Source organism: Vulpes vulpes, chromosome 14 (assembly GCF_048418805.1).
Source record: "Vulpes vulpes isolate BD-2025 chromosome 14, VulVul3, whole genome shotgun sequence".
Taxonomy (NCBI): domain Eukaryota; kingdom Metazoa; phylum Chordata; class Mammalia; order Carnivora; family Canidae; genus Vulpes; species Vulpes vulpes.
The window spans coordinates 74520065-74535913 of record NC_132793.1 but is presented as its reverse complement, the minus strand read 5'-3'; the positions used below and the strand labels follow the sequence as shown (position 1 = coordinate 74535913).

At 39.7% G+C, this 15849-nt stretch overlaps 1 protein-coding gene across 5 annotated transcripts in view; it reads left to right on the top strand.

Annotated features, from left to right (window-relative positions):
• The first annotated feature begins 378 nt into the window (after positions 1 to 378).
• FAM151B (family with sequence similarity 151 member B) overlaps positions 379 to 15849 on the top strand; it is a 33503-nt gene continuing 18032 nt past the window's right edge. For 3 of the 5 annotated variants that reach the window (XM_025998244.2, XM_072736900.1, XM_025998243.2), the window contains exons 1-3: positions 379 to 531; positions 7843 to 7968; positions 11626 to 11791. In XM_025998244.2, coding sequence (XP_025854029.1) covers positions 507 to 531; positions 7843 to 7968; positions 11626 to 11791 — 317 coding nt within the window. In that variant the 5' untranslated portion in view covers positions 379 to 506. Of the gene's footprint in view, positions 532 to 1271; positions 1554 to 7842; positions 7969 to 11625; positions 11792 to 15849 lie in introns of all 5 variants that reach the window. The other 2 variants (XM_072736902.1, XM_072736901.1) reach the window with 2 other exon arrangements.

Below are 15849 nucleotides of genomic sequence, written 5' to 3'. Positions count from 1 at the left end.
GAGAGAGAGAGAGAGAGAGAGAGAGAGAGAGAGGGGCAGAGACCCAGGCAGAGGGAGAAGCAGGCTCCACGCAGGGAGCCCGAGGCAGGACTCGATCCCGAGACCCCGGGGTCACGCCCTGGGCCGAAGGCGGCGCTAAACCGCTGAGCCACCCACGGACCCCCGAAACAGCCAGGTTTATGGAGAAATGATTCCTTGCCATTTCAGGATGTCACTAAAATAAAAAAGGGACGACACCCCCGAGCCCGGGAAGCACATCGCACCGCCCCCCGCGCCCCCCGCGCCCCCCGCGCCCGCTCTCGCCCGAGCAATTCCCGCGACACTGGGGCGGCGGAAGCGGCCCCCGACGGCGCACTCCGAGACTCGGGCTCCGCCCCGCGCGTGCGCACCGCCGCCCGGAAGCCGCCGCCCCCGAGGTCGCGGGGGCCGCGGGCGGCGGCGGAGTCGGGTCTGCCGGCCTTCCAGCCGCCTGGAGGGCCAGCCACGGCGGCCCACGGCCCGGCGCCATGACAGCGGCCGCGGGGGTTCCGGGTAAGCGCGGACCCCGCCGTCGGGGCCCGGTGGGCGGCAGGCCTTGGCCCGCAGGCTCGGGTGGGGGCGCTGGGGCGGCTGCGCGGGCGGCCGCGAAGGGCAAGGGCATCGGGCCCTTTTCGAAAGGGAATTCTTTCTTTCTTTCTTTCTTTCTTTTTCTTAGGGTAGTTTTGGGTTCATAGGAAGCCTGAGCGGGAGGACCCAGAGACCCCCCGTAGCCTAGGTGGACGCTTCCCCAGCGTTTCCCACTGGCCCCGAATCGCAGCGCTTGGTCTCCCTTAGGGCGCCCTGCTGATAGTGTACGCCCCTCGGGTGTAGACAGGTGCGGGTCGCGCGGCGTCCCCACCTCTTCGGCCTCCTCCAGGATGTCCTCCGGGTGCAGGCGGCAGTAGCCTCTTCAGATGCGCTTCTGCCCCCTAACCCTCTGCCTTCGAGGTTCTTCACGACCTGAGAGCTCACCTCCTTTCAGCACTGGGTAATATTCCTGCTCGGTTGTCTGGATGCGCCAAGGTCGATTTACCTCTTCACGCATTCAGAGACCTCGTGGTTGCTGCTAATTTCTGGCACTTACGGGTAAAGCCCCTGCAAACGTCCATGCGTAGGCTTTTCTGTGGACTTAAGTTTTCAGCTCCTTTGGATGACTATCAGGGAGCACCATTGTTGGATTGTGTGGTAAGGGTATGTTTAGTTTTAGAAGGAACTGCCTGTCTTTTATTTTAAAGATTTTATTTCTTTATTAGAGACACAGAGAGAGAGGCAGAGACAGAGGCCGGGGGAAGAGCAGGCTCCAATGCTGGGAGCCCGACGCGGGACTGGATCCCGTGACCCCGGAGTCACGCCCTGGGCCGCAGGCGGCCCTAAACCTCTGAGCCACCCCCACCCGGGATGCCCCCGAAACTGCCTGTCTTTTCAAGTGACTGCAGGATTTTGCGTTCCCACCAACAGTAAATGAGAATTCCTGTTGCTCTGCTCCTACCAGCGTTTGGTGTTGTCAGTGTCTCAGATTTTGGCCATTCTAATAGGTGGGTTGTTGTGCCTCGTCGTTCTGTGTTTCTCTGATGACATATCATGTGCAGCACTTTTTCAAATACTTGCCATCTCTTTATATTTGGTGATAAAGTCATTGGCCCATTTTTAAGATCCAAGTTGTTTATTTTCTTGTTGTTGGCTTATAAGTGTTCTTTGTATATTGCATCCAGTATCAGCTGTGTCTGTTGCAAATATTTTCTGCCAGTCTGTGGCTGGCCTCTTCATTTTCTTGATATTGTCTTTTGTAGAGTAGAAGTTTTTTCATTTTAATGAAGTCCAGCTTACCCAGTCTTTCTTTCCTGGATGGTGCCTTGCTGCTCTATCAAAAAAGTCATCACCACATCTGAGGTCATCTAGGTTTTCTCCTATATTCTAGGAGTTTTAGATTTTGCATTTAATTTTTGTGAAGGATGTAAGGTCTGTTTCAGATTCATTGTTTTCCGTGTGGATGTCCACTTGTTCCAGAATTATTGTTAACAAAGATTGTCTTTATTCTATTGCCTTTGTTCCTTTGTCAAAGATCTTTTTTAGAATTTACTTATTTGTTCATGAGAGACACACACACACAGAAAGGCAGAGACACAGGCATAGGAAGAAGCAAGCTCCATGCAGGGAGCCCAATGTGGGACTCCATCCCAGGATCCTTTGGCCCTGGCCCAAAGGCAGGTGCTCAGCTGCTGAGCCACCCAGGTGTCCCTATCAAAGATCAATTGACTCTATTTACAGGGCATTTACTTGAGGGCTCCCTGTTGTATTCCACTGATCTCTTTGTCTGTTTTTTCACCAGTACTGCCCAGCCTTGGTTACTGTAGCTTTGTAAGTCTTAACGTTGGGTAGTGTCATCTCTTTGTTATTCTCCCTCAGGTTTGTGTTGGCTAGTCTGGGTTTTGTGCCCTCCATATAAACTTTAGAATCAGTTTCTCAATATCTATAAAATAACTTAGTGGGATTTTTATTGTGTTTGCTTGAATCTGTAAATGAAATCGGAAGAACTGGCATCTTGACAATATAAAGTCTTTCTATCCATGAACATGGAATGTCTCTAGTTCTTTGATTTCATTTATCAGAGTTTTGTGGTTGTCCTTTTATAGATCTTGTACATATTTTGTTAGGTTTATACCTAGGTATTTTTGGCTTTTTGGGTGCTAATGTAAATGATATTGTGTGTTTCATTTCAAATTCCAGTTGTTTTTTGCTGGTAAGTAGAAAGACAATTGACTTATATGTTAACCTTGTATCCTTTAAGCTTGCAGCAATCACTTATTAATCCTGGGAGGTTTTGTGTTGATTCTTTCAGATTCTTTGCATAAACAGTCATGTCATCTGTAAACAAAGACTTCTATCTTCTTTTCCCAACCTGTATACTTTTTATTTACTTTTGTTGTCGTAGTGCATAGCTAGTAATCCACTATGATTTTGGAAAGGAGTGGTAAGGAGGAAGGAATATTGTGTCTTGGGGTCATGGTTGAAAGTGACATTTACTTGATCTATAATTTCAATAGATCAAATAGAGAATAGTTTTGGCAGTTCGGTTTCTCTTGAAATTGGGTGAGAGTTAGAAATAAAGACAAAGGGATGTGGCGAACCATTATTCCAGCTTTTTGTTATATAGCTTTTGGAAGTTGGTATCTGGTGTGTCCCTTTCACTTGTCCCCAGAGTTGGGAGGTATTTTAAACCAGGCGGTTCTACTCCAGAAGGTGACAGTCTCTCTCTCTCTTTTTTAGGATTTATTTATTTATTTGAGAGTGATGGGGTGGGGGAGGGAGAGAATCAGACACCCTGCTGAGCGAGGAGCCAGGGCTGGATCTGAGGACCCTGAGATCATGACTTGAGCTGAAATCAAGAATCGAGTGTTTAAGTGACTAAGCCACCCAGAGGCCCCCAGAAGGTTGGAGTACCTTTTATAAAAACCTAAGTAGTCACATTAGACAGGTTTGGTGACATATTCTTTTTTCAGCCTAAGTGTTTTCCTGATTGTACACATAATACATGCTCATTTTAGAACATTTGTAAAATGTATATCGAAATAGGAAAAGAAAGTACACACAATGCCAATAGTAACTTTTTGATATATTTTCTAATGTGACTGGTAAAATAAAATGGGTTAACTTATCTTAAGAGGTTTTAAAATGGAGCCAGAAGGCTATTAAGGAGGAAAGCCTTATGCACATTCTCACCAGGTAGAACCATGAATTTTTGAACTGGGCCAAAGTGCAAACATTCCAAGGACTCTGCACAAACACCTGCAACTTACTGCAGTAACAGACTTTTTCTTAGTGGTAGCCTTAGCAACCAATCATGCTTGGCTAAGATCAGTTTTCTGCTACCAACATCAGATAAAATTTTTGGTACATAACATATAGAAACATTGTTTGTCTTTAAAAGCCCTTGACTGGGCACCCCGGGTGGCTCAGTGGTTTAGCACCTGCCTTCAGCCCAGGGCGTGATCCTGGAGTCTCGGAATTGAGTCCCACATGGAGCTCCCTGCATGGAGCCTGCTTCTCCTTCTGCCTGTGTCTTGCCTCTCTCTCTGTCTCTCATAAATAAATAAATTCTTTCAAAAAATAAAAAAATAAAAGCCCCTGACTTTGAGGTATTTTTTTTTTTGCTTTGTTTTTTGTTTTGTTTTGTTTTTTTAAATACCTCCCTGAATTGCAATTCTCAGACCCTAACTAAATGCTTTTATTTCAGTTCTGGCTCTTCTCTTGGTTGACACTAACAGCCCTAACTTTTAAGAACATAGTATACATGCCACCATATGCTATATATCTTCCTTAGTTTTCTCCCCCCCCCTTTTCTTTTTTTAATATACAAACTACTTTTTTCAGAGCATTAGTTTTTAGTTGCTAGAAAAACACAAATTTATTACCTTATAGATCCGTAGGTCAGAAGTCTGAAATAGTCTCACTGACCTAAAATCAAAGTGGCAGCATGACTACATTCCTTCTGGGGGCTCTAGGAGAGAATCCATATTTTTGTCTTTTCCATCCTCTCAGATGCATGAGTTCTTTGGCTCATTGTCTCTTCCTCCATGTTCAGAACCACCAGTGGCTGGCTGGTCCAGTCCTTCTCACATTGCATCACTCTGACACTGACTCTCCTGCCTCTCTTTTTCACTTATAAGGATCTTGTGATTCACCGGGCCCACCTGTGTAATCCAAGCTACTCTTCCCCACCCCAAAGTGAACTGAGTAGCAACCTTAATTCTGTTTGTCTCCTAAATTCCCCTTGCTATGAAATATAACATATTCACAGTTTACGGGAATTAGGACATGGACATCTTTGGGGGGTCATTATTCTTCCTGCCATAGTACCCATTCATATTGTTCCCACTGTGCTTTTTTTCCACTTAACATATCTTTGAGATTATATCAGTACATACGGATTTGCCTCATTCTTTTTAATGGTTGCATAATGTTCCATTGCATGAATATATCATAATTTATTTAATCCATAGTTGATGGATATTTAGTTTCTTTTCACTCATGCTGTTACAATGTCAGCAAATCTCCTTGTATCAGATGTGTCATTTCCCATATATGAGCATATCTGTCTATGGGATAAGTTCATGAAAGTGGAATTTCTGAGTCAAAGGGTAAATTTTTTTTACCATTATCATTTAAAAAACTATTAAGATATAATTTCCATACCATACAATTCACTTATTTAAAGCATATAATAGGGTGCCTGGATGGCTCAGTGATTGAGCATCAGCCTTCAGCTCAGGGCATGATCCTGGGATCCTGGGATGGAGACCCACATCGGGGTTGCCAAAGGGAGCTTGCTTCTCCCTCTGCCTATGTCTTTGCTTCTCTCTGTGTCTCTCATGAATAAACAAAGTCTTTAAAAATAAAAAATAAAGCATATAATATCGTGGTTTTTAGCATATAAGAGTTGTGTAAGCATCACCACAATCCATTTTAAAATATTTTCATTACCTCAAAAAGATATAAAAAATAGGGGAGGGCATATCTTTGTAAGTCTAAAACTGCTTCCTGAAAAAGTACACTAATTTTTAAAAAATTGAAACAATTTTGCCTTTTTCTTGGCCCTATTTTCAGTTATAGCCTAGCTAAAATAGTAATAATATGCTAGGTCACAGGTAATTGCAGACTTCTTAAATTCATATACAGTTGTGACTAAGTCTAAGGTAACAATTACACCCATTATTAGGGCAAAGAGAACTTTTTACTTCAGATGTTTTTAATTGCTGGAATTAGGGTTTTTTATTGTTAATTTGTAAGTTGCCCTTCTAAAATTTTGAAAGGTGCCACAGACATCCAATATGCACAATTAACTTTTAGTGTTTTTGTAATTACATGCGTGATCGCCATTTTTGTGAGGCTTTTGATATATCTTAAAAACTTTTTTAACAGCCATAGCAGTCATATATTTTATCATGAAGATATACTATGTTGTAATTATTTTCCCACTGTTGGACATTTCTGTTTTAGCCTGTAATTAATGCACCTTCTAAAAATGCCTAACTCAGGACACCTGGGTGGCTCAGCAGTTGAGCATTTGCCTTTGACTCAGGGCATGATCCTGGGATCCAGGATCAAGTCCTGCATCAGCTCTCCAGAGGGAGCCTGCTTCTCCCTCTGCCTATGTCTCTGCCTCTCTCTCTGTCTCTCATGAATAAATTATTTATTTATTTATTTATTTATTTATTTATTTATTTATTTATTTTTAAAGATTTTATTTATTTATTCTTAGACACACAGAGAGAGGCAGAGACACAGGCAGAGGGAGAAGCAGGCTCCATGCAGGGAGCCGGACATGGGACCCGATCCTGGGTCTCCAGGATCACACCCCAGGCTGCAGGCGGCACCAAACCGCTGTGCCACCGGGGCTGCCCGATAAATACATCTTTTAAAAAAATAATTTAAAAATTTTAAATGCTTAACTCAGATATTTTAAAAATGTATTTTCAGCTGAGTGAGTCTGAATGGTCTGTGACTGTTGCATATGCTAATAGAGCCATGTGTTCTGGGCTATAGTGGATGCTACAGCTAACTCTCACCTTTATTCTGTAGCCCAATATTCATAGTGGTTGCTAAATTCCATGCATGTTGGTTAGAAGTTCTCTTTGTATATCCCTCCATTCTTTAATCAAAATTTACTTTTTCTCAATGTCTTATCAGCAGTTTCTGCTGGCCATTTTTAGATTTATCAGTTATTAGGTAGAGTTAAAAATTAACAGAAGACATAATCTCATGCATAAGGAATTACAATCAATTGATAGGCACTAAAATGTTTTAAATGAATAAACAAGAATTATGTAATTTTTTTCATTGTTATATTGGGATATGACATAGTATGGAGTAGACTTCTGTTCAAGTATTTTAGTCTTGATTAACTCACATATTTTAATGCTTAATTAAGAGAAAATCTGGTAAGCCAAAAAGTAGTTGATTGGTAAGGGAATTATGTATATTTGTACATACTAGGTAAATCTATAATTACTAATTCAGAAGTTTATTCACTCATAAATGTTGTTGAGATTCATAATCCAAAGGTGAATATACTTACATGTGTCATTTAAGATTCTAAATTGTTAATAATATAGAATGGGGCCTCAGAGGGAGAAAACAAGTTGCACAAACTGTAAAAAGCTTTAATGTAGTTTTTAATAGGACTTCACATACATTTTACTTATTTATGGTCCAGGATTGAGGAGGATATCATGTGAAAAATCTTGCTTTAAATACCTGCTTCGTACCTTATCTTTTTCTTTCTCCTTACTTCCTCATGGCTTCTGAGTTTCAGACAGACTCTCCTATATGCTTACTAGTTATTATATATAGCATGTTATTATATTAGTTGTATGTTAGTTATATATAGCATATATATATGTATATATATACATGTACATATATACACACATATATATATATACACACATCTCCCACGTCATAATGCTTGTTCTCAATTATTCCCAGTTTAATTACTTTATTATTCTCCCCCATAATATGCTCTGGCCATTGTTTTTTTTTTTTTTTTTAAGATTTTATTTATTTATTCATGAGACACACACACACACACACACACACACACACACACAGAGGCAGAGACACAGGCAGAGGGGGAGAAGCAGTCTCCATGCAGGGAGCCTGACGTGGGACTAGATCCTGGGTCTCCAGGATCACGCCCTGGGCTGAAGGCGGCGCTAAACCGCTGAGCCACCTGCGCTGCCCGCTCTGCCCGCTCTGCCCATTGTTATTTTAAAATGTTTGCCCCATAAAAACAATCCATTCTTTTTAATATAAATGTTGTTTTAGGATCTTGGAGTGAAAATATACTAGAATATTTTCTGAGAAATAACCAGATCACAACAGAAGATGGCGCTGAAATCATCTGGTATCATGCAGCTAACCACAAGGCACAAGTGAATGAAGCACTGAAAAGTAAGTCAATATAATTTCTTGTATATACACTGGATAATACATTAATTCAACTCTTCTTTGATATCTGGGCATATTTGCAGGTATAAAAGGCTTAGATGATCAAAGTATAAATTCTAGGCTGATATAAACATTTTTATTAAAAGATCTCATTTTCTTTATAAAATGAACAGATTTCCATAATGGAATAATTTTCTTATTTTCCAGAAGTGATTTGCCTTTTCTGTGTCTATTTGAAAGTCTCAATATATTATTATACTTGCTTATATACTATGGTGATTTGAGTAAAAAATTGTTTTTTAAAGATTTTATTTATTCATGAGAGACACAGAGAGAAGCAGAGACCTAGACAGAGGGAGAAGCAGACTCCTTGCAGGGAGCCCAATGAGGGACTCATTCCTGGAGGAACTCAGGGATCATGCTCTGAGCCACAGGCAGATGCTCAACTGCTGAACCACACAGGTGTCCCAATTTGAGTAAAATTTTTAAGATCAATGTATGTCTTAAATATTTTTGTGTCTTTCATAGTGTATTTTTTTTTCTTTCATAGTGTATTAAAGAGAAGCTCAATAAATATTTGTTGAATGGATGGATGAAGCCATTGTATACCAATTTATAATTAATTGCCTTGGGTAGTATTTAAGCTTAGGCTAGAAGAGAGAGAGAGATTATATATATACATATATATATGTGTGTATATATGTGTATATATGTATAAAAAATACACTCACAGACATAATATACATATATTGAGTGTGGCTGTGTGTGTGTGTGTGTATATATATATATATTTCTTCATCATAGATGAACATTATATTTTTTTCAACCTTTTCCTTTGAAGTACCCCTGTTGGATGCAGCAGCACAGGAGACTAAAATGGTGTCATCAGAGAGATCTAGGGCATAGCTCAAAGTGACTTGATACAACAAGGAAAATTCCTCAGTCCCAAGTTTTATTGTAAAAATATGTGCATCTTTTGTATCCTACTCAATTATGTATCTGGATAATGTATATCAAAATACATTTTTATTGTAAAGGTATATTTTTTTTGTTATTTTTTGCTTCTCAAAAAGAGGAGCTTTGGTTTAATATTGAATCTTTGATAACCTAAAGCAGTGCCACACAGTGATTATATAATAAGTGAATTTTAGCAAAAGCAAAGCTTCAGGAAAAAGTTGGTTAGTGGATGACAGGAGCTGGCTGGAGTAGAGAATAGGGAGTAAATGCTAATGGGTACAAGATTTCTTTCTGGAATAATGAAATTTTTCTGGAATTAGGTATTGGTGGCAGTTGTACAGCCTTCTGAATTTTTTTTTTTTTTAAGATTTTCTTTATTTATTCATGAGAGACACAGAGAGAGGCAGAGACAGGAAACAGAAGAAGCAGGCTCCATGCAAGGAACCCAATATGGGACTCGATCCCAGGCCCCCAAGATCATGCCCTAAGCTAAAGGCAGAAGAAGCTCAACCACTGAGCCACCCAGGCGCCCCTGAATATTTTTTAAGAACCACTGAATGGTATACTTTAAAAGTCTGAATTTTATGGTCTGTAAATTGTATGTTAATTTTTTTAATGGAAAAAAGGAAGAAATAAAAACACTACTTTCAGACAGTATAGTTGTGTATATAGAAAATCAAAAGATTGCTACAGATAAATGACTGCAATTCATGGGTACGTTTAGAAAATCTCAGGATACAAAGTCGAAAGAGAAAATAAATTTTATTTTATGTAACAATTATACATTTGGAAAAAATTGTTAAAAATTTACAATTTATAATAATAGATGCTAAAATCTTATATTAGAAATAATCTAATTAAATATGGTTGTCTCACTTTTAACTTTATTTTTAAAATTCTTAATGGAAAGTCATTTCCAATTGCTGACGGTCTGATGTTGATCTGGAAGTTTTCAGAGGTTTCTTAGTCTTCAGATAATGTTCTTTTTACATTCTGTTAGGCAAAACCAGAGCTCCAAATTTTATATTTGGGAATTCTCTTCACAAATCCCTTTTTTCAGCCATGGTTAGTTTTGCAATTTCTTTTTAGTCCAAAGGAAAGGAGAGAAGATCCTGGAGACATAAAGGCTATATATTTCATTGGTTTATCTCATTTGTCCTAGAATATTTAAATTTAGTATAACTATTATTGAAGTGGGAAAGCTAGGTTCTTGTCTCACGGGGTCAAAGAATGAATCTTGCAGACAAAGAAGAGTGAGTAAAGCAACAGAAGTTTGTTTGTTTGTTTATTTAAAAGATTTTATTTATTCATGAGAGACGGTGGGGGGGTGGTAGGGCAGGGACACGGAGAGAGAAGCAGGCTCCATGCAGTAAGCCTGATGTGAGACTCGATCCCGGGACTCCAGGATCATGCCCTGGGCTGAAGGCAGGCGCTAAACCTCTGAGCCACCCAGGGATCCCTGCAACAGATGTTTATTTAGAACTGACCAGGGAGGGATCCCTGGGTGGCGCAGCGGTTTAGCGCCTGCCTTTGGCCCAGGGCGCGATCCTGGAGACCCGGGATCGAATCCCATGTCGGGCTCCCGGTGCATGCAGCCTGCTTCTCCCTCTGCCTGTGTCTCTGCCTCTCTCTCTCTCATTTTTATTTAAAAAAAAAAAAAAAAAAAAAAAAAAAAGAACTGACCAGGGAGTTTGTGGCCTTATCATTCTTGTGATGTCTTGGTTAGAGTAAGGACTATTGATACCATCCTTAATGGCTTCCTTTTGGGTCTGGTTATTCTTTGATAGTCACAGGTGATTTAAAAAACAAAAAAAAAAAACAAACAACTTTTTCACCCATACCTGGGGCAGGGTGGTCTGGTTTGTTCCCTTATCTCTGGTTTCCCTTATCTCAGCATTTTTGGGATTTTGTTTTGTGAACCTGATTCCATGGCCCCCTACCTATCTCTCCCTACTTAGCCCTGCCTGTCCTTACTCATTATAAATAAAGATGTTTCAATTTGATTAACATGTGAAACTACATTTTTAACAATGTCTATGATTGAAAAAAAAAAACAAAATACAGGAGGAACAATGTAAAAATAACAGTATCACACTGTCAGCACATCCAGTTCTCAGAATAGTCAAAGTTGTTTATAGAAGTTGTTATATATTATGTAATTTTATGTTACAACATTTTTGCATTTGGATTTTAAACACATTCATATTAAAGAAAATATATCAGTAAAAAAGATTAAGACTTTTTTTGAAGATTAAGACTTTTTGAGAATAAAAAAATATATTTAAAAAAGCTTTTGTAAAAAAAAAGCTTTTGCAACAACTTTAGGAAAAGTGTGACTATGTGCAATAAATATCTATAAATATCTATAGTTTCTAATTTGAGGAGTGCGAAGATAAAAGTACTGTTTTTATTCTCAGAAACTTCAACAGACACTTATTAATCTTTCCTTTTATACTCACTTTGCTATGTACTGGGAAGAAATGAAATATTATACAACAGCTTAACATGACCTATGGAAAGGCATTTAACTCTTCACTTATTGATCATATATGAAACAAACCTGTAAAGGCCTACTACAGTACCTGGTACTTAAAAGTCACTCAGTAAATGTCAGTTTTTATCTTCCTCAAAAGGCTCCTGGACATGACATCTTCTGTAGTCCTTGTTTTATTAGCATTAACTTAAGTTCTTTTATTTGGACAGGTACTGCTCACATGATAGAGGCCGATGTTCTTCTTCCAAGTGATGGATCAGAATATAGCCAACCAATCATGGCCCATCCTCCTGAAACAAATAGTGATAATACTTTACAGGAATGGCTGACTGAAGTTATAAAAAGCAATAAAGGCATTAAGCTGGATTTCAAGAGGTATTTGTTTGTTTAAGATTTTATTCATCTATTCATGAGGGAGGCAGAGACACAGGCAGAGGGAGAAGCAGGTTCCATGCAGGGAACCCGATGCAGGGCTCAATCCTAGGACCCCAGGATCACGCCCGAGCCAAAGGCAGACGCCCAAAGACGCCCAACCGCTGAGCCACCCAGGCATCCCTTCAAGAGGTATTTATATAAACATTTTCAGTCTTTTTGTTGTTACAGAGTAACAATGAAATAAAATATCAATAGCTTCATTATCTATGCTTGACTGACCTACTTTTTTTTTAAACTAACATACTTTAAATTGAAAATGGAATTGCAAACTAATATGTTTCAAGAAGGGACCTAAGACCCATTGAGTTGTTTGCTTAAATTGTTTCTTAGGAACTCTTTTTTTTTTTTTTTTTTTTCTTAGGAACTCTTTGAAGCTAAAATTAAGCTTATTTTTGTAAAGGAATTTATCATAAGTGATCATTGTGATAATAGAATGGTAAATTTAAAATGCTACTCTTTTTTTTTTTAAGATGAATTTATTTATTCATGAAAGACACAGGCTGAGAGAGAGAGAGAGAGAGAGAGAGGCAGACACACAGAGGGAGAATCAGGCTCCCCACAGGGAGCCCGATGCAGGACTCGATCCTGGATCTCGGGATCACGACCTGAGCCGAAGGCAGGTGCCCAACCACTAAGCCACCCAGACATCCCTAAAATGCTACTTTCATTAAAAGTGGTTTGAGGAGAACCTGGGTGGCTCAGTCGATTAAGCATCAGACGCTTAATTTTGGCTCAGGTCATGATCTCAGGATTGTGAAATCAAGCCCCACATTGGGCTAAGAACTGGGCATAGCACCTGCTTAAGATTCTCTGCCTCTCTCCCTCTGCTTACCACCTCCACTTCCCCTCTAAAAAAAAAAAAAAAAAAGGTAGGGAGAGGAGAGTGTGTCAGACACTGTTCTAAAAGCACTGAATGTGTTCATTCATTTAATCCTCATAACAACCCAAGGAGGTAGCTTATTGCTATCATCTTCATTTTCCAGATGAGGGAACAGAGGTAGAGAGGAAAAAGTAGACTGCTTGTTGTCACATAGTTTCTAGGAAATCTGCCAGCCTGGCTGCAGAGTTCATACTGTGAACCAGAACCCTGCACTACCTCTGTTAAAAGTAGCTGGTTGACCTGTTAGTCAAATTTTACTAGTTCTTATTTTATGCCTCTCAATTATTTTGTTTGGTATGCAAATAATAACTAAGTACTAAAATTTTATCTGGAGTTTCCCTTAGAATGTCCTTTTAAACAGTTTATTCTAATTTAATTATGATTTTTATTTTATTATCCCCAATTTCTAAACAAAGTTAATAGGAAAATACATATGATACTCAGAAGTTTGACTTACAAGTAACTTCTCAGGGAAAAAAAATCTATTCTATAAAAACAAAGCTTATGTTCTTTCCTAGGAAAGAATTGGTTTTTTAAAAGATTTTTAATCTTATCTAAATTTAATTTGCCAACATATAGTGTAACACCCAGTGCTCATCTCATCGTGTGCCCTCCTTAGTGCTCATCTCCCAGTCACCGCATCCCCACACCCACTTCCCCTTCTACAACCCTTTGTTTCCCAGAGTTAGTAGTCTCTCATGGTTTGTCTTCCTGTCTCTTAATTTTTCCCCACTCAGTTTCCACCCCTTCCCTTATGATCGCTTTCACTATTTCTTATATTGCACATATGAGTGAAACCATATGATAATTGTTCTTCTCCAATTGACTTATTTCACTCGGCATAATACCCTCCCATTCCATCCACGTCAGTGTAAATGGTAGATCTTCATCCTTTCTGATGGCTGAGTAATATTCCATTGTGTATATAGACCACATCTTCATTATCCATTCATCTATCGAAGGACATCGTGACTCCTTCCACAGTTTGGCTATTGTGGACATAGCTGCTATGAACATTGGGGTGCAGGTGTCCCATCGTTTCACTACATCTGTATCTTTAGGATAAAAAACCACTAGTGTAATTGCTGGGTCATAGTGTAGCTCTATTTTTAAACTTCTTAAGGAACCTCCACTCTGTTTCCAGAGTGGCTGCACCAGCTTGCATTCTCACCAAGAGTGCAAGAGGGTTCTCTTTGGGCAGCCCGGGTGGCTCGGTGGCTTAGCGCTGCCTTCAGCCCAGGGCCTGATCCTGGAGACCCGGGATCAAATCCCATGTCCGGCTCCAAGCATGGAGCCTGCTTCCCTCTCTGCCTGTGTCTCTGCCTCTGTGTGTGTGTGTCTCTCATGAATAAATAAATAAAATCTTAAAAAAAAAAAAAAGAGGATTCTCTTTTATCCACATCTTTGCCAACATTTGTTGTTTCCTATCCTGTTAATTTTAGCCATTCTCACTGGTGTAAAATGGAATCTCATTGTGTTTTGATTTGTATTTCCCTGATGGCAAGTGATGATGTAAAGCATTTTTCCATTTCTCTCTCTCAAACATAGCTTGTTGGCCATGTGTATGTCTTCTTGTGGAGACATTGAAGAAATGTCTGTTCATATCTTCCCATTTTATGACTGGATTGTTTGTTTTTTGGGTGTGGAGTTTGATAAGTTCTTTATAGATCTTGGATGTTAGCCCTTTATCTGATGTGTCACTTGTAAATATCTTCTCCCATCCTATACGCTACCTTTTAGTTTTGTTGATTGCTTCCTTTGCTGTGCAGAAGCTTCTTATCCTGATTAAGTCCCAATAGTTCAGCTACTATTATTTTTAGTTAGAATTACATGGTATTAATAGATTAATTGGGAAGGATGTGTCATTTTGTAATATTTATAATTTTTTTACATGTTCCAGGCTAGGAACATGGTATGTTGTTCTTTGAAATATATACATTGTGGGCAGCCCCGGTGGTGCAGCAGTTTGGCGCCGCCTGCAGCCCAGGGCGTGATCCTGGAGACCATGGATCGAGTCCCATGTTGGGCTCTCTCCATGGAGTCTGCTTCTCCCTCTGCCTGTGTCTATGCCTGTGTCTATGCCTGTGTGTGTGTGTGTGTGTGTGTCTTTCATGAATAAATAAATAAAATCTTAAAAAAAAAATCAGAATTTTTTTGAGAAAGAGACATTGGTGGCAGACATGCATTGATCAGTTTAGGTTTTCTTCCTATTCCACCTGTGAAGAGCAGAACCCCACAGGACCTTGGCTGCTGCTCTAGGATGTGCAGACAGGCAAACTTTGGAGTCACAGCTACAAGTTACTCGCTACCAAAAATGGGGGTCCTAGATCTCAGAATTGTGGTTTTAACATGGCACTGATATTGATCAAGGCATTTGAGAGAGAGAAATGACAGCATCTGTCTTATCTAAATTAAAATTTGCAAAAAAAAAATTAAAATTTGCAAGGTCTAGCATTAGCGTTTATTAATCCACTAACATCTAAGGCCTCCATATCAGAGGGAGAAGAATGAACAAAAAGCTCACTATGTGGAAGCGGAGTGAAAGAGGCTGGAGGCTGGTTTCCTCTAGTTTTAATGAATAGTATCCTTGCACACAGATAAATATGAACCAGTAAATAATGAGATTATCAATTTCTCTCCTTATAGTAGGAGGCTGAAAGAAGTGAGTTGAGTGGTAGAAGCATAGGCAGGAGGACTGGAATCCATTAAGAAAAATGGAAATGTTTGGGACACTTGAGTGGTTCAGTGATTGTCTGCCTTTGGCTCCAGGCATGATCCTGGAGTCAAATCCCATATTGGGCTCCCTGCTTCTCCCTCTGCCTATGTCTCTGCCTCTCTCTCTGTGTATCTCATGAATAAATAAAAATCTTTTAAGAGAAAGATGGAAATGTGAAGAGAGGGTACTGAATGTTCTCCCCTCCAACAGCCATCTCCCAGAATCTTAGCCTCCTACTGTAGTATTCACTAAAAGCTAATTTTCTTAGAATCAAATTTAGGCCTTAAAGGTTCAGAAGAAATTCAGAATTATAAGTAGTATGGGGTGCCTGGGTGGCTCAGTCAGTTAAACATCTGCCTTTGGCTCAGGTCATTATCCCAGGGTCCTGTGATGGAGCCCTGA